Source organism: Cheilinus undulatus, linkage group 9 (genome assembly GCF_018320785.1).
Source record: "Cheilinus undulatus linkage group 9, ASM1832078v1, whole genome shotgun sequence".
NCBI classification, from domain to species: Eukaryota; Metazoa; Chordata; class Actinopteri; order Labriformes; family Labridae; genus Cheilinus; species Cheilinus undulatus.
Window position 1 is genome coordinate 44,162,633 of NC_054873.1, and position 27,953 is coordinate 44,190,585.

The window sequence follows — 27,953 nt, forward strand, 5'->3', positions numbered from 1 at the left end:
TCAACATACAGGGCCTCACCTGGCTCCCCAAAAGAGCCAAATATATTTGACAAAGCCTCATCTTTGGACCGCCTGTGTGTTTCTCCTATGGGGGCGAGACATCGCTGTGCTGGTTCTTTGCTCTCCTCCCAGATGCTCATCCTGTGGTAGGACTCTGACAAAGACAGCCATGTTGTTTAAAAAGGAATAAAGAGAGCCACTTGCCAGTGTGGTGTCAATTTGGATGGAGTACAGGCCAGATTCCTGGATTCCAGTGGAAACGGCCATCTTCATTAGGGATTAGGTAGTGGTGATGATGTAGTCTGTGGTTGTTTCAGATAGGAAAGTGACAAGGGAACCTCTCTCTCCTTTTGGTCCAGAGTCAGACTGATGAATTTGCTTACTTTTGTTGATGCCGAGAGTAAGATGTTCCTTGAGACACGTCATATTTTCCCAGCAAAAGAATCATCTCCAAAAAATGACCATGATCAACACAGTCCTATCATCCAGTGTGAATGCTGCCTCCACCTGCTTGCCTCTGGGGCTCAAACTCCTTTAGCCAATGAGCTTCATCACATCAATGATGTGCTCCAACACCTGTCGCCTCCTGCAGATTTGCTGTTTGTGAAAGAACATCTGAGATCCTATTTAAAGGTCTTTAATAGTCTTTTTAGAAGACCTGAGGAAGTTATGCCTCAACACAATCTCTGTGATTAGAACTTTGCTCATGCTCTTTAAGGTGGATGTGTGTGAAGGCGGTCATGCCAGTCATTGAAGGAGCTTTCACTAGGACTAGCATAAGCCATGCAAAGAAAGCAGAGGAGCGCTTGACATTTCCTGTTTGTTCCATCTTTGCAAAAAATGCCCTCTGCACTGCAGGCTTGTCTGCCTTCTGCTGGGGGTGAAAACAGAGAAAGGTCTATTGTCTCTGGTTTTGGCCTGGTGAAATAATTAGAGGTGGGAAAAGTGCTAGACAGTTTCACTCAATTAAAAGTAAAGTTACTTTTGATAAAAATTTACTTAAGTTGAAGCAAAAGTGGTCATCTATAAATTGACTCAAGTAAAAGTAAAGAGTAGGGGGTAAAATATTATATTTACTTAATGTAAATTAACTACATGAGAACATGTATCTAAATCCTTTTTTATAAGGGGAGACTTAACCTAAATTCAAATACAACAGCTGTTTAGGATGAAATGTTGAATCATTCTCTCACAACTAGTGATGGGAATGTCGTCTCTTTGTTAGTGATCCGGATCATTCTCAGCGGCATGCTGGCTCCCTTCCTTCACACTAAAGAACCATCATGTGCTGTGAAAGTCAAACTTTTAGTCATTTTCTTGCTGGCAGAAGGCTAGAACCTCCTTTTTTTGGCTGTAAGTGTAAACTTTTACTCAGTACTCGATGCTTTTAAAAATTTAGTGAAGTACAATACTTCCCTGAAAATGTACTTAAGTAAAAGTAAAAGTAGTGATTTTAAAAGTACACAAAAAAGCTACTCAATTACAGTAACTTGAGTAAATGTAATTACTTACTTTCCACTCCGGAAATAATCAACTGCTGCATGGGGAGCATTAACATCCTGGGCTTGACAATCCCTTTCTGCAGCAGGATCAAATTCACTTTACATAAAAAACTGTGGCTAATTATGTTAGTAAACCACTGAAACTAAACTATCAGCAAAATATAAAGATGGCAGTATTAAGGATTAATGTAAGAGTTATACCGCTTTCCCACTAAAATTAGCACGTAAAAGCAGGTTTTTTAAATGCGGGTAAACCTGCTAACAATCGGCAAGTGACTCCTTTCCCACTTTTTTCTTCCTCTGGTGTGTCAAGCTGATGTCATCACGTTGCTTTTCTAGCTCAGTCTTTCAACAAGATGTAACAAAGATGTCCTCTGAGAATAATTAATGTTCTACTGACATATTCAGCTCCTACAGTCTTGAATTTCTCATGGATTATCCAGTAAAGCGCAGTGCTTCCTACTTATGAGCGCAGCCAAATAAAGGAGAACCTTTTCTAAACAATGTTTCTATTTCAAATGTTCACATCTATCTGCTTCTTGGAAATATTAGGCACACATCGATCTTTTTAATGATTTAAAACAGAAACTTCAGCCTGCCAAACTCCGGTCTCCTCCATCAGCTGTCATCTGGCTGAACAGCTGACAGAGGAGATGGAACTTTTAAGACTGAGATTTAGGGTGAAAACTAAAAGAAAGAATATATAGTCATTTCCAAGGAGCAGACATATGATAAAGGGAAACAGAAACACCCTTTTAGAAAAGTCTCCCATTCTCCAGCTGCCTTTTTACGCAGGAAGCACTGCGCTTCCTGTGATAAACCAAGAGAAATCCAAGGCTGTAGAAGCCTGACTTGTTCATGAAAAAATAATAGCTTTCAGCAGATATCTTTCATTTGACAAGAGTGAGCTTGACAAACATTTTTGTATTTATTTGTGCCGTTAAACTGCGCTGCAGTGTTGGAAACCTCTCGTCCAGTAGCAGCACGCATCAGGCTTTAATGTGCAGCTGACGGGCTGAAGTTTCTGTGTAATAACAAACAAAAACAGAGGATCGATGTGATCACTTCCAAGAAGCAAATAATGCGATAAATAAATGAAAGGTTAATAGATTATATCGTTTAAAAAGGATCTGTCTTTCCAGCTGCGCACGGACAGGACGCACGGCACTTTATGGGCTAATCCATGAGATTTTAACAGGCTGAATGAGCTAAATCTGTCCTTGGGGGAAATATTCAGTGGATATGTTCATTATGACATGGGCATTTTTGTGTTTACATGCGCTGTTAAACTGCGCTGCCATGCTGTGAAACTTCTGCCTTTAAACTCTTGCCTCCTCAGGCTTAAATGCACAGCTGACAGAACAAAGTTTCTGTTCAACAACAACAACATAAAGGATCAATGAGATCACAACAGGCAAGTAATATAAACGTATTACTTGTATTCAAATAAACATAGGCACGCTATGCTAAAGTCATCCCATGTTCACCCGGGTGTGATGTTCCCACTGGAGCCGATCGGATGTGAGCCGATAAAAACCCGTGTCCATTGCAGGGTCAGTCGACCCGGGTCTGAATGCCGATTAGAGCCTTTCCCACTGCCGACAGGAGCCGATTGTTAGCAGGTTTAAACAGGATTTTTGGCCAGTGGGAAAGGGGTATTAGTGTATATGGCTAAAAAAGCAAACAAGCATCATCGTCATCAACCTCACCATAATGGTACTGGTGCTTTATATGGGTTCCTGAGGCCGCTCTGTTGGTTGCGCTTCTGTTTTTCCCTTGGTCTCATCATTTCTGCTGTGAGGCCTCTTGCTATCCACCACAGCTGAATCATCTTCAGTCTAAGGAAGAGACTGTTATTGTTAATCATGCTTGTCAGTCAGTGCTACAACACTATCAGTAAACACTGACAGGTTAGTTTAATCTTAGTATGTACATAAGATGAGGTAAGGATATAACACCAACTTAAGCCTGGTATACAGACACCAGGGCAGCACAAAATATTCTATTTTTTCATCATCGTCCTGATATTAACTTGCCAAGACAGCCTGAACCAAGATAAAAAAGACAGTTAATTAAAACGTTCTCACAAATTATATTATTTAGCCTGAAGTTATGCCTTAATGACTTGTATATTTTATTTATTAAAAGTCATGTCTGGTTGTAATTCTGAACAGGGTTATTGCACATTGTAGTTTTTCCTCATTTCAGACAGGCCTAATACACACTGGTTGATTTCAAACAGACAGTAATAATATCTATAAGCAAGTTGACAAATACAAGAAACACTGAATAGTGCTAATTTTGGACTCTGCAAAATCAAATATTAGGCTAGCTAACACTAGCTCATTTAAGCCATTACAAAACAAACTAGCGTTAGCCAAATAAGCATTTTCACTTACAGCATCAACAAGTCCTGACCATAACTTACCGTTACATCACTGGTTCTCTGACTCGGCTCTGGAGACCGCTTTGTGACGTGCTCCGCCATGTGAGACTCAGGACTAGGCTCATCATCGCTGCTGGACTCAGGTGCATGACTGGAAGTTTGCTGTGTAGGAATGCTGTATAATACAGTTACAGATAAATGCACTCTTTTTACATGACATAGTAACATAGTGAGATTGTATAATGGATTTTTAACTGAATTTACTGACAGTATAAATAAATATCTAACAAAGTGTCTCCGTCATAGCTATTATGAAATAAATGTACATGAAACTTTTACATAAAATGTTCTGTTACCTTTATTACCTTTACTATACCGCACTACTCTCTCTCTCTCAGCCTATTACAAGTTATGAAAACAAATTCAACCAAACTCTTAATAATAATAATATCTTGAATTTATATAGCGCCTTTCAAGACACCCAAGGACGCTTTACAGGAACACATATACGTGGATAAATTACGTGAGGGGTATGATGAATGTAAGGGGTGGTTTAGTGAAGACTGTAGGCTGTGGTGAACAGGTGGTGCTTGAGACGTTTTTGAAAATGTCCAGAGATGGAGGGCTACGAATGTCTGCAGGAAGAGTCTTAGTTTGGAAAGTCTGAAACGACTGTTTCCATTTGCTCTTTTTTTTTGCAAATGCAAACAGGCTTATGCTACACCAAGGTTCTAGAATCGTCAACAATATTATAATCTGCATGAATCAACATGCAGGCCTGTTGCAAGTGCATACACTGATAACGTATAGAAGAATAATAGCTGCACAATAATTCTGATAATTTATTTTAGACTGAAACAGCTGGTGTGGGACAACACAAGCAGCAGCTCTATGGCCTATGTTCACCTCTCAACTTCCAAACAAGCATTATTAAAGTATGAAATTCTAATTTCATCACAGATGGTCACAGGTGACATAAAGCCCACCTTTGGGTGTTTACTTGGCCACCTTACACGCCATCACTGAGCATCTTTCCAGTTTTCTGAGCAAGTTAGTCCTCTGCACAGTTCATTGGAAGTCTCCTGTTACATTAAGCTGCTAAGATGGTGATTTCTAAATCAGTTTGAAGGAAAAAGAACTGCGCTCTTTAGAAATCGGCATGTTCTGCTGCTGCAGCTGTTTTAGTGTCAAAAACCTGTTTTTTCATGCAGTGTTTCTGCAAGTTTGAGACTTGTTACTGGATTTGATGGTGGATTTTCAAGAGAGGTTAGCTCCTGATCTGGTTGTTGCTTCCCGTTGATGTTCTATCAGTCTGTGAACATGACATGGGTTTGACAGTGGCACCTTTCCAAGTAGCTAGATAGCTAGAAACTGCAGTGTTGGAGCCATCAGGATTCCCACTTAAATTCAATGTAAAGATCAATCTCAGAAACTTCTCTCTTTACTTCAAAAGTCCCTCTTCCTTCAGTCATGTCATAGTTTCTGCTTGCATGCTGATAATTTTGGTGATTTGGACATGCTGCTGTACCAGCTAACTTTGTAAACGAACTACCGGTAAGTATGTATCAGTAAACCAGGCTGTCATTGGCTTGTGAGTGCTGAGTCAGGAGGCGGGGATTTGACGAGGCTGTACGTGCTGATTGACTGATATGTCTGTCAGCCACTCACTGTGCTTACAGGAGGCAGACTGTACCAAGTGGGCAGAGCTGTTACTATGTATAATTTGCATGCATATTGTATGCGTGTCACTGCTACAGTGGGCGAAGTACATCCAGTGTCCTAAAAAATGTCAGGCAGGGGCAGGGCCCTTTGGACTGCTATACTTTACAGCCAGGCAGACAGTATAAAAATAATAAAACTATTATTTAGAAACTCTGGAGCCCCAGACATAACAGTCAAAACCCCCCCCCCCCCAAAAAAAAAAAAAAAAAACAAAAGGCAAAAAAATGTGGCCACAATGCAGCTATAACATGTGCACGAAATTCTAATTCATGGCCTCAAATTGGTATTTTGTACAGTTAAGAAATAATAAATAAGTACAACGTGCGCATGAAATACTAATTTGTGGCCATGAAGTAGGTATAATGTGCGCACACAATAATAATTAGAAATAATTATCATTCCTGGACAGCTGGGTAAGCAAATCGAGCACACCTTCTCTAAGGTCCAAGAGGCAGTAGAGGTGCTAAAGCTACATGATAGACTGGAATAGTATAATTGAGTTTTATTTTAGGCTGGGAATGAGCTACAAAGACATTATGAAAGGCCTGGCATTGCAAGGAACCATTATTACCGAGGGGCATTTAAACAGAACATTGAGAGCCAGGGGCCTATAGCATGAAGCAGGATTGATGTCTTAGCGAGGCAACTTCAGGGTTAACCCTGGGTTATCGATAGCACAAAGCCGGTTCATTTCTTATCGGGGTAGATCACCATGGTGACTTACTCTGAACGGCTAACCTGCTCCAGAGCAGGGTAAGTTGGAGGTTGAATCTGATCCTATAAAATGCCCATCCCACTGGCCAATCAGCTTCTCCGAAACAATCGCCTGCCCTTTTCTCCCGAACCCGGTAGACAGAGGAGCACAACAAGTGAGGAGAGCATTAAGACACCAAAGAGTGTTCTGAGACCGTTTAAACCCACTGGATCAACCTGATAATGTGCTTTATAAGAGGTACCAGTTCTCGCGGCCCGGACTCATCTACCTGTGCAAAATCTTCGAGCCGTTTATTGCCCGTGCGACCTGCAGGAGTGGTGTGATTGTCCAATATGATATGAAATCATACGTAACCATACAGTTAGAGGTAATATACTAGGAAGGGATAATCAAACTTCATTTATATAGCCCCTTTCACACATTCAAATGCAGCACAAAGTGCTTGACAAAAAAAATGGATGTAATGCTAATGTGAAACAGCACATTATTCCATCATGTCATTCCTACACTTCATTCATTGCGTTTGAGGGCTTTCTTTCTATATAGAGGGAGAGTGTATTTGAGTCCAGCTGCTGATTTGTAATTTGTTAATTTAGGTCAGACATCAACTCGGTATGCATGATTTCAGTGTGGCAACAACTTTAAGCTTAATTGTAGCATGATGTTAAGACATGAAAAAGACCAACTTACCAGACGCAATGACGTCTTTATACTTATTTTTAACCCTTTTACTCCTAGCACGTCGTCGACAACGCGCTGTTGAAGCACAGTTTACATGACCATAATTGCATGACTGTTTGTGCTATAGGAAAAATTCAAACAGTTTCTGAAAGCTAAGAAACTGTGCTTTCTAAAAAAAAAAAAAAACTTTTTAAACATGCAGTACATTGTACACAACTGCCAGATATTAAAGTACTCTGGAATAATGGGCAAAAGCACTTTCAAGACTCTTTCTGTGCCATTTAAAGTTAAAAAAAAATGAACGTGTCCAGAGGCTCAGGAGTTAAAGGGTTAATCCGCCCCCACCTTCTTTTCACTCCAGAAGGATTACATCTGGGGAGTGAGATGATAATTGTAGAGCACGCAGTTCATTTACAGAGTATATTGTTTCATGAGATTCATGAGTGTGATCAGTGTTAGACTGAGCCATTGATGAGTAACTTACACATTTACACGGTCCGCCACGCGCTGCCACGCAGTTTGCCTGCGATTGACAGCCGCCAGGGTGTTTCCTTTTTCCAGGATTCAGACTTTTTCCTCCTCGTACTTCATCATTATTAATCTTTGCTCCTCACATGAGAAGTAGGGTGCCCTGTCACTTGCTTCTTTGCGATTCTCCATCTGTTTAGCGCTCATGATTGCGATTGGTCAGCTGCCTCTGTGCCCTCCCTTTATACATGCGCGTTCACGGCTCTTAATGAGACAAACCTGGGTTGAGATACCGTGTGGATAACCCGCGTCGTGCTATCGATTATCCTGACTGCCACTGTTGGGGTTAGTCAACCCTGGATAGATGTGAGTTACCCTGGGTATGTTGACCACGCTCCGTCCTATAGGCCCCAGGTTGCTTTACCGGCGGAGATATAACTTTAACGCCGGGATAGGAAGGTGCGCTCGATTTGCTTACCAAACTGTCCAGGAATGACATTAATATTATTAATTAGTATTTCGTGCGCACGTTATATATACGCTACATACGCTATATTGTGGTCACAATTTATTTATTTTTTGACCATGCCATGTCTGGGGCTCCGTAAAAACCACAATATTTATAACTTATGTGGCAGTTCCACGTACCTGCTTGTGTAACAAAACAACAGGGTTTAATGGTGACTTCCCAAGGTAACGGCACATACAGCAGCCTGTAGACAGCACAATGCTAACAGTTAGGTAGCGCATATTAGCGATCTTTTTAAAGCGATAAAATAGACAAAAAAAAAAAAAAACGAAGGCTAAACTTCACAAAAACATGGCGAAAATAAAAGTCAAAAGTATAAAAAATAACTTAGACACAGCCCTCTCAATTATATGTGCATTTATAGCAATTCAAGTGTACATTCTCACAGACATGTTCACACATGTTACCTGCAGTTATTCCCTCGTTGCTGTGAAGGAATTACCCACAATGCATTGCCATACTTACCCTGAGAGAGAACTGCAGTTACCCTCTTAGGACAGTAGGTGTCAGTGTTGCTCCTTTAGCCGGATTTAGCCCAGACCTTTATAACGATATTGCAGCTGTGCAGCTGCAACATAAGAAATATAAACAGAATATTCACGCACAGCCAAGGCCTAAAAACTACAGTCTCACAATAAGTTATACTATGCATATATAGGTGTGGGATATTATCTAAAAATATTAAAAATCCTATTAAATGTACATTGTACATTTCTTAATTATAGACTTAAACAGATAATTACACAAATAATGCTAAGATGTTCAAAACAAACAGCACATGTCATGTTAATGTGACAGAGAGATTTCCTACAGAGAAAAATAAAATGCTGTCAGACACAAAACAAGACCAGATATGTAGTTTCAACTTTGTTATTGTTGGGTAATATACTCATATTGTGAGTTTGATGGGAAACCCCGCTATTCTGAAGTTGCTCAAAAGTGCAGGTCACTGTTGTTCTTCTTTGTGATCTATAATGTGCCTCATATTTCCTGAAGGAGCTGGGTCTGCACCGACCAGCCACCCTAGTACTCATACTCTTGTTCCGTGAAGCCATGCTGTCGTAACTTTTACAGAATGGAGCTTTGCATTATGTTGTTGAAATAAACATAGACCTGCCTGAAAAAAAGACAACCTGGATGGAAGTATATGTCTGTTTAGGAGCAACATCTATTGAATTAAAAAACAAAAAACAAAAACAAAAACAAAACAAAACAATAAAAAGGTACAGGTTTGAGATTCAATGATTGTTATGAACCAGAGTGAAACAAACTAAAAGTCAGATAATTATGGGAGGCCATTTAGGACAAAACACATAAAAAAATCTGCACACACTTACAGTGTACTCACACACACACTGACAATTGGCACATATGCACCGAAACAGGGAGAAACACATCAAAAATCTGGACACACACACACAGTTTACACACATTCACACTGATAATGGGTACATACGCACCGTAAATAAAGGCTAAACACATTAAAAAGCTGCATACACACTAAAACTATGCACACACAACCCCACGCACACACATACACGCTGAGTATTCACACACACTGACAATGGGTACATACACACTATGAAACATGTTCACACACTAAAAACCTGTACACACACGCACATTCAGTATTCACACGGACCACCTGTCACACAGGGGTAATAGCTTTCATGTCTGTGTAGAAACTTATACTATTGATCGTAAGGCGGTGTGTGTGTATTTGTGGGGGTGTGTGTTTGGGTGGGTATGTGTGTGTAAAATAAATTCAGTGCGCCCGGAAGCTCCGGTCAGTGTAACCGGAAGGCACCTGCTTGGAAATTGCTTGTTTACAGGAAGTCCGCCAATGGTTCAGCTACTTCCGATTTTGCTGCTTCAAAATAATTTTCTCTATATTATAAATTGTTTATAGGCTATGCTATAGAAACTTCATACTTGAGGGATAAGGACTTATTGTTCATTATTTTGCGTAAATGTACAATTTATAAGAACAAACCACCTCACTCGCTTGATAAATTAGTTTTACCATGTTTGAGTGTATTTTATTCTGAAAGCTAAGACAGGAAGTCATAGTATCTACCTCAGTGTTGGATGCGCACTCTCGATTTCGAGCATGACAGAGCGGGAAGTTTAATGGAGAGCATTAATGGCCGGAGGTAGACAAACTGAGGAGGCTGTTGCTATTTTGAGGAGGCTACTGGGTTCACCAGACCTATTGAACTGTCTGGTAAACCAAGACGCCTCTGGAAGTACAAGCAGTAACGTTTCGGTAAACAATGAGAACAATGAGATGAACGTATTGTTTAGGCCAAACCAATGCCTAAATGTGAATATGAGGAGTGAACCGCTCCTTGGACCCGTTGCTGAACAGACCCCGCTCTTTCAAGCCAGGAGATTCAGCGGCTGGGGTAGGTCGAAGGGAAAGAGAAGGTGGGTAACACTAACCACATTAAGTATTATTTTCTGGCCATGAATGTAATAATTAAGTCAGACAACTGTCGGTATTTCCAGATCACGACCGCCATACCACCGCGAAACTCCTTTTTTTAAGGATGTGATACTCCTCTTCAGCCCCCGTGACAAAAAAGTCCCAAGGAAAAAAAAAAGGCGCTCTTACATGAAAAGGGCCACATAATAAGTGCGCTACAACTCGATAAAACATGGGACAACAGGACACTGCTGCTCAAACTGCGCGAGGCCTTTGATGGGAGGATCCCCTCTGACGTAAGGTGAGTCATTAATGGCAAGTTAGCATAGCCGAATTCCAGCTAGCTACATAGTCAGCTTAAACTAGAAAATGAATCAGCTAATCTACATCTGACTTGCTACTGCTGCCAGATGAGGCAGAAGCTTTCCTTTCATTTATTCTCCAACAGTTTTGTCTGTCATATAGACATTGTGTAGTCACTGGAGTTGTTTAACTGTTGTTAGGTGGACTTGTGGTGGCTCTAATGGTTGTACAAATATATATTTTCAGTTTGGAGATTCTTATGCCTTGTGGGAATAAACTGGTCCCACCCAGACTTGGCAAAGGCCAGCTGTTAGATGCTTCCATGGTGCACAAGATCTTCATAAGATCTCCAGTGTATGTGAGACCATCAGTGGCCCTTGAGGTGAGCAGCAGAGTACAAAACAGGAGAGCCTGAAATTTGTCATCTGCATTAATTATTTGCATAAAATCTGAGTTATGTGAAACTTCATTAAAATGAGTAAAGAAAACAACGATAAATCCAGTCAATTGCATTTAAATCTCGATAAAGCTATTAAGTTTTAAATTAAGCCCACTAGATGGCTCCCAGCAATATCCCCCATAATGCCAGCACAATGAATATTTTTTGTCTCATCAAGGAAGTTCAGTTCTTGGTTTTGAAGCATAATTGGTCAGTATTTGCAATATTGCAAGTTAGTAAAAATATATCCTCCGCCTTGGTTATAATTTGTCAATTGTGTGAGTATGTGCAGCAGACTTGGGTAGTAGTAACTGGATGTGTAGCAGTGGTGCTTGAAGATAAAGTCGAGTCTAATTTATTGATGTTTATTTCTTACTCACACAAATTGTCCCAAAGGGCAAAACCTTTAATGAATGGTATATTTTGGAATTGTGACTACATCCTACAGTAAGCCAGATATGCAAAATCACTGCTAGTAAGCAGAGACTTTGTGCCTATAGCCCAGTCACTACTGTCCAATATGTCAGCTCACACATGCAAATGACTATTAACTGTGTTGATCTTCCTTTGTGAGTTTGGTCTATATTGTAACATTTTCAATTAATTATTTTTAATGACAACTGAACATGTAATTACTTGAGGGCTGCAATAGCAACATCGCATCATAATCCCATTTTTAATGAGATTATCATCAAGGTCCATGCTGACCATTATTTAAACTTTTTTTGTCAGCCTGTGATACAAGAAGACTCTGATACAAGCACAGAAGAAGATGAGTGGGTGAAAGAGGAGGATGTATTTGTCCCAGCCACCGCAAATTCCCGGGTTTCAGACAGAAACCCACAGGGAGTCCAAACCCGCTCATCCCAGCCCTCCACAAGTGGCCAGATCCTCCGTCACTGGCCAGACCCTAGAGTTCAAGTTGATGTTTCAGCAACTGCTAATACCCAAGATTCAGGCAGCAACCCAGATGTGCAAACCCCCTCATCCCAGCCCTCAACAAGTGGCCAGATCCTCCATCACTGGCCAGACCCTAGAGTTCAAGTTGATGTTTCAGCAACTGCTAATACCCAAGATTCAGGCAGCAACCCAGAAGATGTGCAAACCCCCTCATCCCAGCCCTCCACAAGTGACCAGACCTTAAGACAGTGGCAAAATGATTATGGAACTTATGTGAATTTGATAAATGAGACAACAGATGATGAGGATGATGATGACCTGTACAATGCTATTATTGCCAGCATTAAGGAGAAGACGTAAGTTTTTGTTTTTTTTCCCTCTGGGCAGTAATGGTTAAATCATTTGGAGCAGACACATCTTTTCATATGTCAAGGCAGCTTTTAAAAGACATGCACAAATATATGGGTCAATGACGTGACACAATTTTTCTTGAGTTCCCATGGTTCAGTTAAAATCAAAAAGGTTAAAATTTGAAAATAACTTCAGAAATTACATGAATACATTCTCTTCTTTGTAGACCTAGTCTAACATTTCTGCATTTGATCAATTTTGAGTGACTTTTCAGGGGATAATGGCAAAAATGTCTAAGTGGTGTAACCAAAAACTTGGTACCAAATTCTTTAACTTGTTCAAAAAGGTAAAATTCTCAATAAAACACATTATTAACTAATTGGGCATAATCCTACATTTGTCTTGTTTAACAATGAATAAAATAAATGGAACACCATTGTTCTGAATATTATGGCAAATTTGGGTAATTTTTGGACTATATAAATTTTCAACGCGGTGTAATCAACATTCAAGGAGCCATTTTGTTAATTTATGTAAGAAGATCAAGTGGCAGGAAATGATTTCACAAAGAAGGACCCCTGATTAACCTAACTGCTGCATGCAATGGTTAGCTCTCTTTGAAATCTTGATAAATAGAAAATTTTTAGGGGATGGTCAGCTGTGCTTAGGGTTACATCTCAAATGGTATAACCGTAGAAAACCATTTATAATTCAAAGTAACTGTAAAAATAAATATTTATTTTTAAAAATGAGTCTGGAATCTTCACATTAAGGCCATGTGCTTACATAATGCCTGTAAATTTGAATTTTAATTGAAATATCAAATGGTGTAATCAGTTACACCATTTCACATTGGCAAATAACACAATTTTTTGATGCCGATTAAAGATTTAAACTGAACTAAGTTACTTTGTGGAAATATTTTTAAGTGTTTAGCGTTATATTTCTTAGAAAAAGTGGTGATTTATCCACTACTTTATTATCAAATCCCTGGAAGGTTAGTGTAACATCATTGTTCTGCATGGCTTTATTACTTCTGCTTTAATATATATTAAATATAAAATTTATACATATTTGTATTCCATTCACTTCAACTTTAAGCTTCATATACAAGAATATTATTAATGTCATAAATGTAGCAGCAGTGGATGAACAATGACAATGTTGAATATGAACAGCAGCTTTAAAAAAATATGACACTCAAAAAACGTTAAATGTTTGTCAAAGATTTCAATTTAGATCTGTAAAACTACATTTATTAACTTTCTATTGTTTCATGATTATTGCAATATAATAGAGCCTCTTTTTACCCAATAGATGCCATTATCAAGCAAAGAAAAAGTGGCTCGACACAGAGAATGAGTCCATGCAGATCCTGTAGCAAGGGCCATTTATTAATTCTTAAATTAATTAATAAAAAACACCCAGTCTGTTGTTGGTGTTTTCTTTTGGTTGAAAATTATAAAAAGCACAAGTTCAATTGAACTTGCTGACTGTCATGCTTGAATTTTAGTGCCAGTTTCTTCTGTAAAAGCAACATGGTCAGGTGGTCTAACTGTTTTTTGTCAATTTTGTAACCAGTATTTATCAAAAAAATATTATAATTTACAGAAAAATTCATGGGGAATAAGATGTAACCCTCTTTTGCCATGTACTAAAACATTTTTAACAGTTTATACATAATTTGTCAAAGGTTATTTAGGAAAAGCAAAGTGATTTTCAGTATTGGTCCTGCTCTAGATTGCAAAAACGCAGATAAATGAATTTTGAAATAATCCTTAAAAATGTATTTTCAAGTGATAAATTAAAATTGAGTCACTGTTTTTATAGGTACATCTGCATACGTTCTAGGTGGAAATAAATAAATATTATATTTATCCTTTAGTTGTGGTAACACCACTTGACATTTTCAGGGGAAATCCATCTTTTCTTTTGTAAAAAATGGTTCAAAAGCTGTTTGAAATTTCATGAAATGAACAGAAATACCTGATGCAAGCTTTTAAAACAATTTATTAAAACTTTTTTGAATTGCTCATCATGCAAACTCTTATTTGTCACTGACCCATATATGAAATAAACATTATCTAATGTTGAGCTAAATGAACATAAAGGCTACCAAATTAACTTTGTTGATGAACAACAAGTACTTTTTGTCTAATTAAAATAAATTTTCTGATGTCATTTTTATTTTTAGGCAGCCAAAAGAACAGGTCCCCATCAGTGAAATACTGGGTGAACTCGGTGACCAAATTGATAACACTCAAGTGTGCAAGTTCAACATCAATCGTTCTGCAGTCCTCGATGGGGCATTAAGGGGATTCAGACGGCTCTCCTACGACCCAAAAAAGAAGATGTCCATAAAGTTTTCGGACGACAGGGGAACCACAGAGGAGGCTGTAGACCTTGGTGGCCCTCGCAGAGAGTTTCTGCGTTTGTTGATAAAAGCATTGGCAGATTCAGACATTTTTAGTGGACCAGGGAAATCTCAACTTGGCTCTAAGTGCTTCTGGTTTGTGTACTGGCATTTTTTTCACGATACACAAAGGATGAATTAATTTATCTGTTTACTTTGTACAAAAAGCAGTTATTATGAAAAACACAATTTTCTCAAGTAAATAAAAACAAATATTAGGGAAACTTTTGAAGCTTTATGTAATATTGTTCATAAAGTTTGTGCTTGCATATTTGCATCATGGAAGAAAGGAACTAGGCACGTCTGTGAGTCCAGAATTGACAGTATGTTAGATATAGTAGCACATGCAGGGCCTACTCATGGGTTTTAACTTAGGCAAGTGCTTCTTGTGTAATTGTTTTTCAGTTTTTTTTTTTTTTTATTAAAACATCATGTCATCCCATCATAGTTAGTTATTTGCTGGTTTTGTCCCTGAAATTTCCCAGGATTACTAATGGAACTGGCCAGGGTGCCAGCCATGTAAATTTAATATGAGAAACTCTGCTGTTGTGACTCCATTCATCAGCATTTTATATTTTGCTTTGTCTTGTGAACCTTTTCAGCTGTGCGGGATGACAGATATTTCATCGCTGGCAGAGCAATAGCTGTCAGTCTGGTGCATGGAGGTCCTCCACCTTGTTTCCTCTCAAGAACGCTGTTTACCTGTTTAACAGAGGGACCTGATGCATGCTGTCCTGTGCTGGAGGACATCACAGACATTGACCTCTACAGTCAACTAAAAAAGGTTTGTTGCCCAATTTTATTATTTTATTTATATTATGCCTGGTCCCTGGGCTGCTTAAGATGTGCTCTCCCTTCTGTGAACCAGATCTCTGAAGCCAAAACACTGAAGGAGCTGCAGCAGTTTGCAGAACCACTCACTGATTACCTAGCCAATGCTGGCTGCTTGAGACCACTCACAAGCCTGGCTGACAAGGACAAACTAGTGGAAGATGTCCTCATGTTTCAAGTGGTCCAGCGTGTCCATGGTCCCCTGGAAAGGTACATACTGTCACAGGTTAAGTGTTGACTATACAGTACACATTCAACAGACTGCTAGAATTAATAGTTATTCGAGCAATATGTCTATTTATTGAATTTTGGGCTGTATCTGTTGATAATCTTAACCCTTTGGTACTGTTTAAAAAAAAACATCCTTTGGTCCTGTTTTGGCTGTTTTAAGCCACAACTTCAGCTGCTGTAAAAACATAACAGATAAATATTTTTTTCTTTTTTTTTTTTTCTCAATTCTCTCCATCAAGCTCAGCCCTGATCAAAAATAATGAATATTTGAAAAAATTATAGATTTTAACCCTTGAAATGCCAATTTCATAGGAGGAGTCACCAATTTGGGGAAAAAACACACAAAATGACCAATTTTTGATATAAAAATGATCAGAGGCTGGAGATTTTTTACATGCTATCACAGTCTTGGATATGTCAAAGATTAGTTCAAACATTGGCTTTGGTGCATTATTATATTTTGTGCGGCAGCAGATTTTGTTTTTTACTTCCTTTGGTTTTGTTTTGGCTGTTTCAAGCCACAACTTTAGCTGCTGTAAAAACATAACAGATACTTTTTATTTATTTTTTTGCTCAATTCTCTTCATCAAGCTCAGCCCTGATCGAAAATAATATTCGAAAAAAAAAAATTTTTTTGAGTTTAAAAAGTTATTTGTGCATTATGTCTATATACTGAATTTTGGGCTGTATTCGTTGAAAATCTTAATGTAAATTAATTTTGCTCATGACTGATGTTCTCAATCTTCTCACAGTGAATATCCAACAAACATTTTGGCACTCAAAACAGTTCTGAATTCCTGACTATGTCACTTGTATATCTCAAATGATTGTGTAGGTTTTCTGATGGACTCAAAACACTTGGAGTCCTCCAGAAAATGAAACTTCATCCTGAAGCCTTTCGTCCAGTCATGTGCTACAGCCCTGGAACCCTGACTGCTGAAATTATGGAAGAGCTGTTTGACATAAGATGGTCAGAGGTGGGAAGTAACAACAGGGCAGATGAAAACAGGGTGGTAGCCTATTGGAGGGACTACTTGCAGGATGCTGAAGGTGAATAATAACTGCATTGGAATTGGTTCTAGCCTGATATAAATTCTCAGACAGTTTTTGAATTTGTGCTTAAACTTGACTGGAATTATGGGCATTATGAGATTTGAATTTATGTGTATCCAGCAGAAAATTGAGCCTTCTGTCCTTGTTTTGAATGTGGTTCCCTAAACTAATTTTATTTTCTTTTTATTTATCTGTCAGAGGAGGAAGGACCTGCAAAGCTGGGAGACATCTTGGCATTTGCAACAGGATGCCATGTGGCGCCCCCTATTGGTTTTTGTCCAGAACCATCGCTAGAATTCCAGAGAGGGAGATACCCAATAGCAAACACATGTATAAACTGTCTCAAAATACCTCTCCATAAGTCCTATGATGACTTCAAAAGAAACATGGACTTTGCAATCCAAAACACTCAGGGTTTTGGAATGGAGTAAAAATTCTTACCATTCATAGTGAGAAACTGTCTTGAGTTCTTGGTGTTCAAAATTATGTCATGCCACACACCTGTTTGGTTGTCATTTACAGGAGTATGACATTTCTGACATCAGTATTTGCACTTAAAAAGTATGTGTTGCATTTCTTGAAACAGTTTTAGTGTTAAAAGTTTTATTACATTAGGACTGAAATTCAAATGTGGTATCAGAACATGTCAACTGTTTCATTGTTACTTTGCATTTCATAGTATCTTGTGCTAATGTGAATTTATTTTTTTGGACAAAGTAAGTAAATATCTGGCAGTGGAATTTGCAGTTGCAGAGAACAGTAACAAGAAACAATTTGTAGTTGTAGAATGTATCTTATCTCAGAAAACAACATAAATTAATTCATTACGGTCATCTTCGTGAGCTTTGATTGATCATTAAAGTCTTACCTCTGAACAGTACTCACCTCTCTGGCTCTACAATTACAAATCACTTGCACCACATCTCAAAATGATTGCACAAATTTGAAATGAGTTTCTTAATTTGACATTTAGAATAAAATTTGTGCACCTGAAGAATTTGAGATTACTCTTGTATAATGTTTATGAGGGAAAACTACAAATTCAGTTATACTCATTTAAATAATTTTGTGCAACTTCAAATTCCATTGTCAGTGATTTTTTGTTTTTCTTTAACAATGTATTCATTGTTGAGTCAGATAAAATCTTAGTAGAGACTGAAAGCCAACCCTTCACCTGTAGGCCACTACTGTTTATTTTCGAGGAAATTTACAAGTGTTACAAATAAATTAATGCCATGGTTACCATCCTCAGTGAATGGATTAATTGACTGGCTAATTTCCTCCATAGTGCTATCATTTACCTGAAAGCTATTTTCAGGAACCTCCACATTGTTGTTGAGCTGGAGCTCAGGTAAGGGTCTGTTGTTGTCAGTCACTGAAGCTTGATTTGTGGTAAACACACACCTTACAGCTGTGCTGTTCTGTCCGACGTTGGTGATCATACCTTCATACCACAACTGTAAAGGTGTCCTGTGTCTCTCAGTTCGTAGTGCATGATGATTCCATTGGTCTCTGAATTCCCTGGCAGCCCTCTGGATCCATGGTAAATAAATGTAGTGCAAACTAAACATGTGTACTTCGGACAAGGAATCAAGTATATTTTCCTCCTGCATAAATGCAAATAGGTCAGAATAATAGTACGAAACCACACAATTAAGCTCAGCCCAAAGCCTTTCAATACGTTGATTGTGAACACTTCGACCTGTTATTATACTGCCTCTGTTCAGTCCTCTTTGTCTCAGCATGTATCGAGCCACCTCAGTGTTCTCTGTGCCTTGATCACATCTGACTCGTGATGGTAATCCAAAGTTTTGAACTCCTTCTTGGAATAAGGACGATACACTGGAAGCTCTGTTATTTGTAAGGCACTCAAGGTAAATGATTGTCTGACTATACCACGCAGCCATGGAACACCATCCTCCAGCTGATAAGCTTATGGTTTCCGTCAATATGCCTGTCAAAATAAAAGTGAGTTAGGATCTGCAGCCAACTTCCGTCAATTATAACATCATACATTATTGTGTATTTACATGTTTTATCTTAATTGAAATACTTTGCAATTTTAAGGCACACGTTTTCTAGATTTTATTAGGTATTTCATGGACGCCCACCTCTATTAAAACCTTGCACGACCTGATTATGTTCTTAAAATTGCGTTATAGTTACATGCTTATTTATACCATTATTTGTGATAAAGTGAGCAGCCCCCTTTTCCTACGAGCAATAAATCGTCAGCATCATTTAATCATTTTTAAAAGGAGACTTGTTGGGAATTAATCGAGACACATTGCGTGACGTCAACAGTTTTTCTTTTTTACAAAAAAGATTCAAAGTCAATGGTCAAATAAGTCAACACTAAATTTAATTTTTCAGTATGCTGAAAAGGTCTACCTTGCTATCCATTCATGTGATTGTCCCTAAATCAATACAAATTTGGACGAACAAAATGATATGGAGGCTTTTTGCCTCATGTTAAAAGCGCCTCCCTGTGGTGTTAACAGGATAATGCACTGACTTCACTTAATTGCATGAATGCCAGCTGTCTGCTACCAGCTAAAGCCAATGTCTTTTTTTTAATCAAAAATAACATGCATTATTTCAAAACTGATGCATTCCCAAAAGAGATGAAAAGAAATGTGAAAATATGCCATTCGTGTGTTTCCCGTGTGTTTTTCTTCCCACTAGTCTGATTAGTTTATCAAGCTGGTAACTCAGTTACTATGAAGTAACGTTGCTATGGTTATGTGATGTGATTAAACTTTAGCCGTGCTTCCTTGTGTTACAGGGCTTTAACACGCAGCTGTCAGCCAATCAGAAGAGAAAATTAATGAAGTCATGGTAAATTATAAACGTACGACAATAATATGTTTAGAATCATTACTCAATATGCTGCGTGGCCTATTAACATGAAGTACTTTTATACAGCAATTTAGTTGCCGGAGAAGGTCATTTCTAGGAACCCAGCTTATAGGCCGTATGTTCTGGAAGTGGGAGGGCAAAAATGGTAATATTAACGAATCTAATAAAAAGATATGCAAATCCGCTACTTTTTATATTTCAATAGGCATATGCCTATTATGAACAGTTGACAAAAACTGGACTGCAGCACTGTTGCAGCAACCGGGCATTGAAACCCAGCGAAAAACATTGTCCTGCACCAAACATGACTTTCTGTCAGACAAAACGTGGCGACTTACCATAACTCATTAGCCCCCCGAACATGGTAGACTCTTCGACGAATCGCATGACTGCGACGAAAGCATCGTCCGATCGGGTCGATGTGTCGGAGGACTTGGCGGACCCTCCAACGCTGCACACGTATCCCCCTGCAGCGGAGGCTGCCGCGGACATATGTTTCACCAGCATTGGGCGTGTTCGATAAAATATGTCTGATGATGGACATCAAACACTCATCAGACAGTGGTGTGTAATCTCGCGATGGAGCATTGAGATGTTGTCTGTGACGAAACAAGGTTCGTCGGTCTATCCCAAACAACAGAGACATTCCTTGCCAGTTCAGTCCTATATCCAAACAATGGTTTATCTGGTCCAGTGTCAGGCTGTACCGTGGCCGACCAGGAGCACCACTTCGAGTTGCCGGTGGAATAATAATTCCTTGTTGAAATGAAGTTTGCTGTAAAATAAGCAATAACTGTCTGTGGAGTGACTCTAACAGTTCAGCACACTCTCTTGACTCTGCGCTTTCAGCACGACGAAGTCATGGCACCAACAGTCCTGGTATGGCTCCACAGCTCGGTGAAGTGTCCGGCTACCGGGTTCTGTTGGATAGACTGGATGCAGTGCACAACGCGGACGAAGAAGTCACGTATTTCCTCAATATGAGTCATTGCACACGGCTGAAAAAATAAAAGTCCAAATGCAAGTACAATCAACTTCTGCGCCTCCATATCTTAAGGACTATACGATGTACAAATCGTTCCTAGCTTGGGGGGGAAAAAAATGAAATAGCAATAGTCTCCTCAGTTTGTCTACCTCCGGCCATTAATGCTCTCCATTAAACTTCCCGCTCTGTGCGCATCCAATACTGAGGTAGATACTATGACTTCCTGTCTTAGCTTTCAGAATAAAATACACTCAAACATGGTAAAACTAATTTATCAAGCGAGTGAGGTGGTTTGTTCTTATAAATTGTACATTTACGCAAAATAATGAACAATAAGTCCTTATCCCTCAAGTATGAAGTTTCTATAGCATAGCCTATAAACAATTTATAATATAGGGAAAATTATTTTGAAGCAGCAAAATCGGAAGTAGCTGAACCATTGGCGGACTTCCTGTAAACAAGCAGTTTCCAAGCAGGTGCCTTCCGGTTACACTGACCGGAGCTTCCGGGCGCACTGGATTTATTTTACACACACATACACACCCAAACACACCCCCACACAAACACACACACACAGACTCATGATCAATAGTATAAGTTTCTACACAGACATGAAAGCTATTACCCCTGTGTGAAAGGTGGTCCGTGTGAATACTCAATGTGTGGGTGTGTGTGTGTACAGGTTTTTAGTGTGTGAACATGTTTCATAGTGTGTATGTACCCATTGTCAGTGTGTGTGAATACTCAGTGTGTGTGTGTTTGGGCATATGTGGTTGTGTGTGCATAGTTTTAGTGTGTATGCAGCTTTTTAATGTGTTTAGCCTTTATTTACGGTGCGTATGTACCCATTATCAGTGTGAATGTGTGTAAACTGTGTGTGTGTATCCAGATTTTTGATGTGTTTCTTCCTGTTTCGGTGCATATGTGCCAATTGTCAGTGTGTGTGTGAGTACACTGTAAGTGTGTGTGCAGATTTTTTTATGTGTTTTGTCCTAAATGGCCTCCCATAGATAATACAACATCCTGACGCTTTGCTTGCTGAGAATTGTATCATTCCAGACCTTTTGGAGTTTAACTGATGACCCCATGGCATAAGGAGTCCATCTATCCACCTGCTGGATACTTTCTCCTTGGTGACAGGGAGCACCCTGCTTCCACAAAGACCCTAACCAGCAGCCTGTAGGTGAGAATAAACTCAGTTCTAAAGCTCAATGTTGATGATAGTTATTGAACCTTAGGTTCAAAATATATAAAAAACAAACAAACAAACAAAAAAATCTCTAAAACATTAAAATGTTAACCTCAAATTCAATTCGCTATTAGCATCATTTTTATAAATCTTGATTTTCTGTGCATTTCTGTTACCAAATCGTTGTTGTAATATTTTGTCAACATTATTATTATTGTTCACTCCCAAAAATTCACAATGGACAAATTCAGATACAGCTCCATTTCGATTAACTCCCACTCTCTGTACTTGATCTCACATTTACATTATAAACTGCTGTCTCCTACTAAAAGTTCGATATTGTCTTCAGTATATCTTGTCAGTCACAGTAGTTATATAAAGCTTTGTCTTTTTGAATTGTTTTAGTGCATATCATATTTGGGATGTAAAGAAAGAGTTAATTACGTAGTGTATCAGCGCCTTCAATCGTGATAAATTATCATACCTAATGCCATTGACCAACTTCGTTTTCAGATCAGTCTGAAAATGAGGATCTTATGACTCTGGCATTTCTCCTCGCGCTGAAACACAGTGTGCAGTTAGAGCGCGAGGGGGAGAGAGAAAGATATTCTTCGCCGTTATATCGTTGCGGGTGTTTGAGCAACACATACAGTTAAAGTCACAGCCTGGTGTCCAAACGAAATCACTGATGTAGAGTTACAGAACTTTGTGATTGACAGCACCCTACAGAATTACAGCCTATCAGACGTTAGCTAGGAGCGGTAAAAGCCAATCACATAGCTAGACTGGGTTCAAGAGGCGGGACTCGAATGTGGCATTCACGAGCTCTTCGGATTTCCGAGTTCTTCCAACGTCTAACCGCTTCGTGTATCAAAATATCTCAAGTACACACTCGATAATACTTGGTAGGGACGATTTGATGTTTGTTGAATATTGGTGGGGACACATCCCCACTAAAAACTACTCACCTGGCTGTTAGAATGAACTTTAATTTAAAGATGTGATGTTACCTTATGAGCTTGGTTGGAGATTCACATTCTCATGTTGTTATTGCTAGAAAGGCAATATCATATTTTACTCTACAACTCCTCTTAAACAAACCTTAAGGAAAGTAACTGTTCTTTAACTTGAGTACAACAGTCTTGTACTCCGCTGATTCTCGAGGGTCTAATGATGACGGGTGTAACTTCCAGTGAAACAGCAGAAGTAGAAAAAATGCCGACAATGGCGGTTAATCACCAACGACCGTTAAATGTCTAAGTTGTGGAATTTGTTGCTCCCTACTAATAACCAGATGAAGTTAAATTTGTGTTTTTAAAAGCTATGGTATTTTAAACATCATGCTTATTGTCTGAATGCATCAGTAATTCAGTTTGTTTAAAATTAATACAGAATTTCAGATCTGAGACCTGAAAAGGTCATCCATGAGAATCATGGATATTAGTATTAACACATGCTAAGACCATTCAGACCACTGACAAACTACGTGCAGAGGATAATTGATTGGCAAGATAATACTACACAGTTCGGGGCATCTGTTAATCAGATAGGTCCTTCTGAAACATCTCAGCACTTTGAAGATGGCATATTCCCCACTGGGTAATAATAATGAGGAACTACAACAGAACATGGACAACAACAATGACACAGCAATACACACTGTTGTAATAGGCCTATGAACCTAATTGGCCCTTCAGTTGCAACGAACACACATCATTTGGGATGAAATGTTAACCATTAAAATTTAAATTTCAGGCATTTATGAAACCTGTCGCATTTATAGTCAGGTGTGTTAGTCACTGGTAATTTCTAAGTGAAGAGAAACGCTGATGATGAAATAAGTCAAAAAGATTCAGTCTAGCAGAATTTAGCTCTCTCAGTCAGAGTGTGTGGCTCTTAGAAGAGCCGTTGGTTTATAGTTTTCTCCATGTGTGGTTTACTTGGAGCTGGTGTACTTGGTGACAGCCTTGGTGCCCTCAGACACGGCGTGCTTGGCCAGCTCTCCTGGCAGCAGCAGGCGGACAGCAGTCTGGATCTCCCTGGAGGTGATGGTGCAGCGCTTGTTGTAGAGAGCCAGACGGGAGGCCTCACCAGCAATGCGCTCGAAGATGTCACTGACGAAGGAGTTCATGATGCTCATGGCCTTAGAGGAGATGCCGGTGTCGGGATGGACCTGCTTCAGGACCTTGTAGACGTAGATGGCATAGCTCTGCTTCCTGGCCTTTCTTCTCTTCCTGCCATCCTTGGACTTCTTGGGCAAAGCTTTCTTGTTGCCCTTCTTTGGCACACTCTTTCCGCCTTCAGGCATTGTTACAGTCAAAGTTGTTTTTGTCAATGTAGCTAATTAAGGAAGCACTGACTTTTCTTATACACCTTTGGTGCAAAGTGAGCTGCGCTGTCTCTACTCTACAATTGGCTGATCTGGAGATGATTGCGTCACTGACAACGGAAGTCAGACAAAGTTTGGCGGTTTGACGGTTGGGGATAAATTTGTTGAAACATGTTTATGAGAAGAGTAGAGTGATACAGAAACATTTACCCATGTTAAAGAGACAATTCACTCTTTATTCTATATTTACCTGATATCATAGGCCAAATATCACACAGCTTTGGCTGATAACATGTGGGACAAGTTGTTTTACTTCAGCTTTCTGTGGAGGACACGGATTTTGTAATACCTCTAAGGAAATTATCTTTTCTGGCTCAGCTGTTAGGAAACATGATGTTATATCCGAGATCTTACTATTAAATCCTGACTATTTCAAGGCACCACAACTGTTCTGTATAAGATTTTTGTCAGGACTAATTCTAGCTGTTTGCTTTACATAAATTTGGAGATTTTTTAATCTCTAACTGCAACTGGAATCATAGACAGCGTAGGTCTAAGTGGTTAACTTTACATCCAAAGCAGACTAATCCTCTATAAAATATTTACCCCCGCCTACGATATAGTTTTAATATGTCTGTTTCTGCAATAATCCCTTCTACTTTTAGCCTCCATCTACTATAATGAATTACAGCAGCGAGTTAAACAGTGCAATGGCGCCATCCAGTGGGAAGAATACGAAATTATACATAGTTTTGACTTCTAGCTGTGCATAAAGGAAGAGTTGAGAGAAAAGACTTTACTTTTTTAGCAACATTATCTTATCAACATTTGTCACATTGTGGGAGAAACATAAAAAAAAATGTGCCTATCCATTCTTTCACGGTCATAAATTAGCCTATGGGTCATTCTACAGACGTGGGAACTTTTGAAAAATGTCAAAAAAATGTGTTTCTTTCTTTTTCTGACACTGACTTGTCCTATATTATTTGAGAACTTATGAACTTCATGAATTTGAATAAATACCGCAACACCAGTGACAATTACAGTTATGATATTATTTGTAATTCTTGTTCAGCATTTCGTTGTTTTATGTCTTTTTCATAAATCCGAAGGCCACGTATACATTTTATTTTGAATGGCAGAAAAAATATTTTAACCTCAAACACTCACATTCTATACATGATCGTGGGGACTGGCACTTTTGTGGTGCTTGGCATCTTTTTAGCCAGTAAAATAAAATAAAATTAAAAAAACACTCAAGAAAGTATCAATGTTCAATATATATAAACAAATAAAAAAACAACAACATATACATAGTTTTTATTTATTCAAGTTAAATATTTCAGTAAAGGTTAGGGACAGAAAAAGCATGTTTATGTAGAATGAGCCTTATTATATTAAGTAATAATGTTTATAAAAGCCATCCAAAGTTCAGCTACTAGATGAGTATTAGCCTTAATGTCAGGCAAAATAAACACTTCTGAGAATATATACTATATTGAGAAAAAAAAAAAACATGCTCATGTTTTTATAAGCATGGATGTAGAATTTGTATGCTTACATAATGTTTGGTGATTGAACATCATGTTAGAGTGGTAATCTCTTGATTTTATTTAAACGAAAAAAAAAAAAAATGGGAACAGTCCATTAATGCAACCAACTAAAATGTAAGTTAACATTAATTACCAAAGCACACAGCACACTGTTGTAAAGATAGAATCTATGACCTTCAGTGAGTAGAAGATTTAATCTCAATTAAATGTATATCAAGGTTTGGGAATCCATTACTGAAAAAATCATATAGAAAATGACATGGCTAATTCAAGTAGACCTTTGGTCTGTAGTTATTTTCACACTGTAAACAGGCTGTAATCAAGTTTGATTTTGACAAATAAATACAGGCTTATTTATGTCAGCCAAATTAGCCTCAGGTACATTCTGAGCTTCAAGTTTGGCCTTTTCAGAGCTCATACATCATGAGTTAAAAAGATAACACTTGACTGTGAATATCACCAGATTTTGGATAAATACAAGATACTAGCGCCCTACTGAAAGGATAAACGCTCGGTGAAGAAATTCCTAAATGCAGCTGGGCCCTTGACATTTGTCCCACACGTCAGCCATGCTGACAGAGGTGCAGCAAACAGACACATTTAACCAGGGTAAAGCCATCGCAGCCCAAACCCCATCCCTGCTTTCACCAGACCCAGGCTCCTTCCATCCAAGCTCCAGTAGTGGCAACTCTGATCCTGCCTGTCCTAGCACAGTCATAACACCAGCATTACAGATAAAAACAGAACTACAACGAGTAAACAAGAGGGCAAAGGAAAATGTGAAGAGGGATTAGAAAGAGGATTTGGAAATATTAGATTGACTAGATGCCTTTTTGACACCAAACACAAAGAAAACAAAGTCAATCTGTTTTCCATTATAAAGTGACCTAATGTTATTATCACTGGATGTTCCAATATAGAGAACAACAGCAGAGGGTGTCATTTTAGACTGCTAAGTGTACTTTTACTGTTACTCTTTTACTATTTTCTAACTTCAATTCTCATAGAGCCCTTTTAAGTGCAGGTGTTAATAAAGCCATAAATAGGAAATGTGCTCTCTTGGTTTAGATGGGTGGCTCTTAAAAGAGCCTTTTTGTTGATGAGACAAACAGCTCACTTCTTTCTGGGTGCTCCCTTCCTGGGTGCCGATTTGGCTCTGTTGGCCGCGGGGCCCTTTTTAGCCGCCTTCTTGTTGTTCTTCTTTGAAGCCTTATTTGCTTTCTTAGCCGCTGCTGGGGGTTTCCTGACTTTGGTTGGAGACTTCCTAGCAGCTGTTGACTTCCTGGCTGCTGCAGTCTTGGGCTTCTTAGGTGATGCGTCTCTCTTTGCTGCGGACTTCCTGGTTTTAGACGCGGCTTTCTTTTCCGTCTTCTTGTCCGCAGTCTTGCCTATTTTGAAGGAGCCAGAGGCTCCAGTCCCTTTGACATGAATCAGTGCCCCTTTAGCCACCAAATTCCTGATGGTTCTCCTGATTCGGGCATTGTTCTTGTCCACATCATAACCCTCCGCAGTCAGACCCTTCTTGAGGGCGGCCAGGGACGTGCCTCTCCGGTCTTTGGACGTGGCCACAATTTTCAGGATGAGATCGCCGAGGCCGGGAAGGCTCTTGCTATTGCTCTTCGGCTTGTTCCTCTTCTTCTTGGCCGCTTGAGCCGGAGCGGGGGCCGGATCTGCTGGAGCTACTTCTGCCATTATTTCAGACCGGTTCAGGTGTTCGAGTATCAGAGGAGTGTTTGGTGAACAGGTAGCGGAAGCTGGATTTATCAGCCGTATGAGAACCGTAGAGATTCAGCCCCACCCTCGGCTCTGAAATCCTTCCGCCTGTGTTTTCTCCTCACTCATAAAGACGTCAAACTAAAGCACAGACACGCTCTGAAGGCTGTCAGTCAAGGAGCAGATCGCGGACTTCTTTCTCTCCACATTGAACTCATGTTTAGCTCTCAGCTGCTCTCTCTTTTCTTCACACACACTCTAAAAGTCACACACTCATTGGCATGGTAAACACTGCTCTCAGCTTCACCCCCTCATTTCTCTCCTAAAAGGATGAAAAGTGCATCAGAGCTCAGTCAAAGACATTTTCCTGCTGAAC

At 39.2% G+C, this 27,953-nt stretch overlaps 3 protein-coding genes across 3 annotated transcripts in view; all 3 read right to left on the bottom strand.

The window, feature by feature from the left end:
• Positions 1 to 27,953, bottom strand: part of LOC121514831 — a 72,640-nt gene that overhangs the window by 20,399 nt on the left and 24,288 nt on the right. The window contains exon 6 of the mRNA XM_041795201.1: positions 24,753 to 24,762. Within this exon, the coding sequence (XP_041651135.1) occupies positions 24,753 to 24,762 (10 nt within the window). The remainder of the gene's footprint in view (positions 1 to 24,752; positions 24,763 to 27,953) is intronic.
• On the bottom strand, positions 23,919 to 24,290 carry LOC121514864 (late histone H2B.L4-like). The gene has a single exon (XM_041795246.1). It carries the CDS (start codon positions 24,288 to 24,290, stop codon positions 23,919 to 23,921), a length of 372 nt encoding a protein of 123 aa, XP_041651180.1.
• Positions 26,674 to 27,556, bottom strand: LOC121514853 (histone H1-like). The gene has a single exon (XM_041795234.1). It carries the CDS (start codon positions 27,554 to 27,556, stop codon positions 26,978 to 26,980), a length of 579 nt encoding a protein of 192 aa, XP_041651168.1. The 3' UTR covers positions 26,674 to 26,977.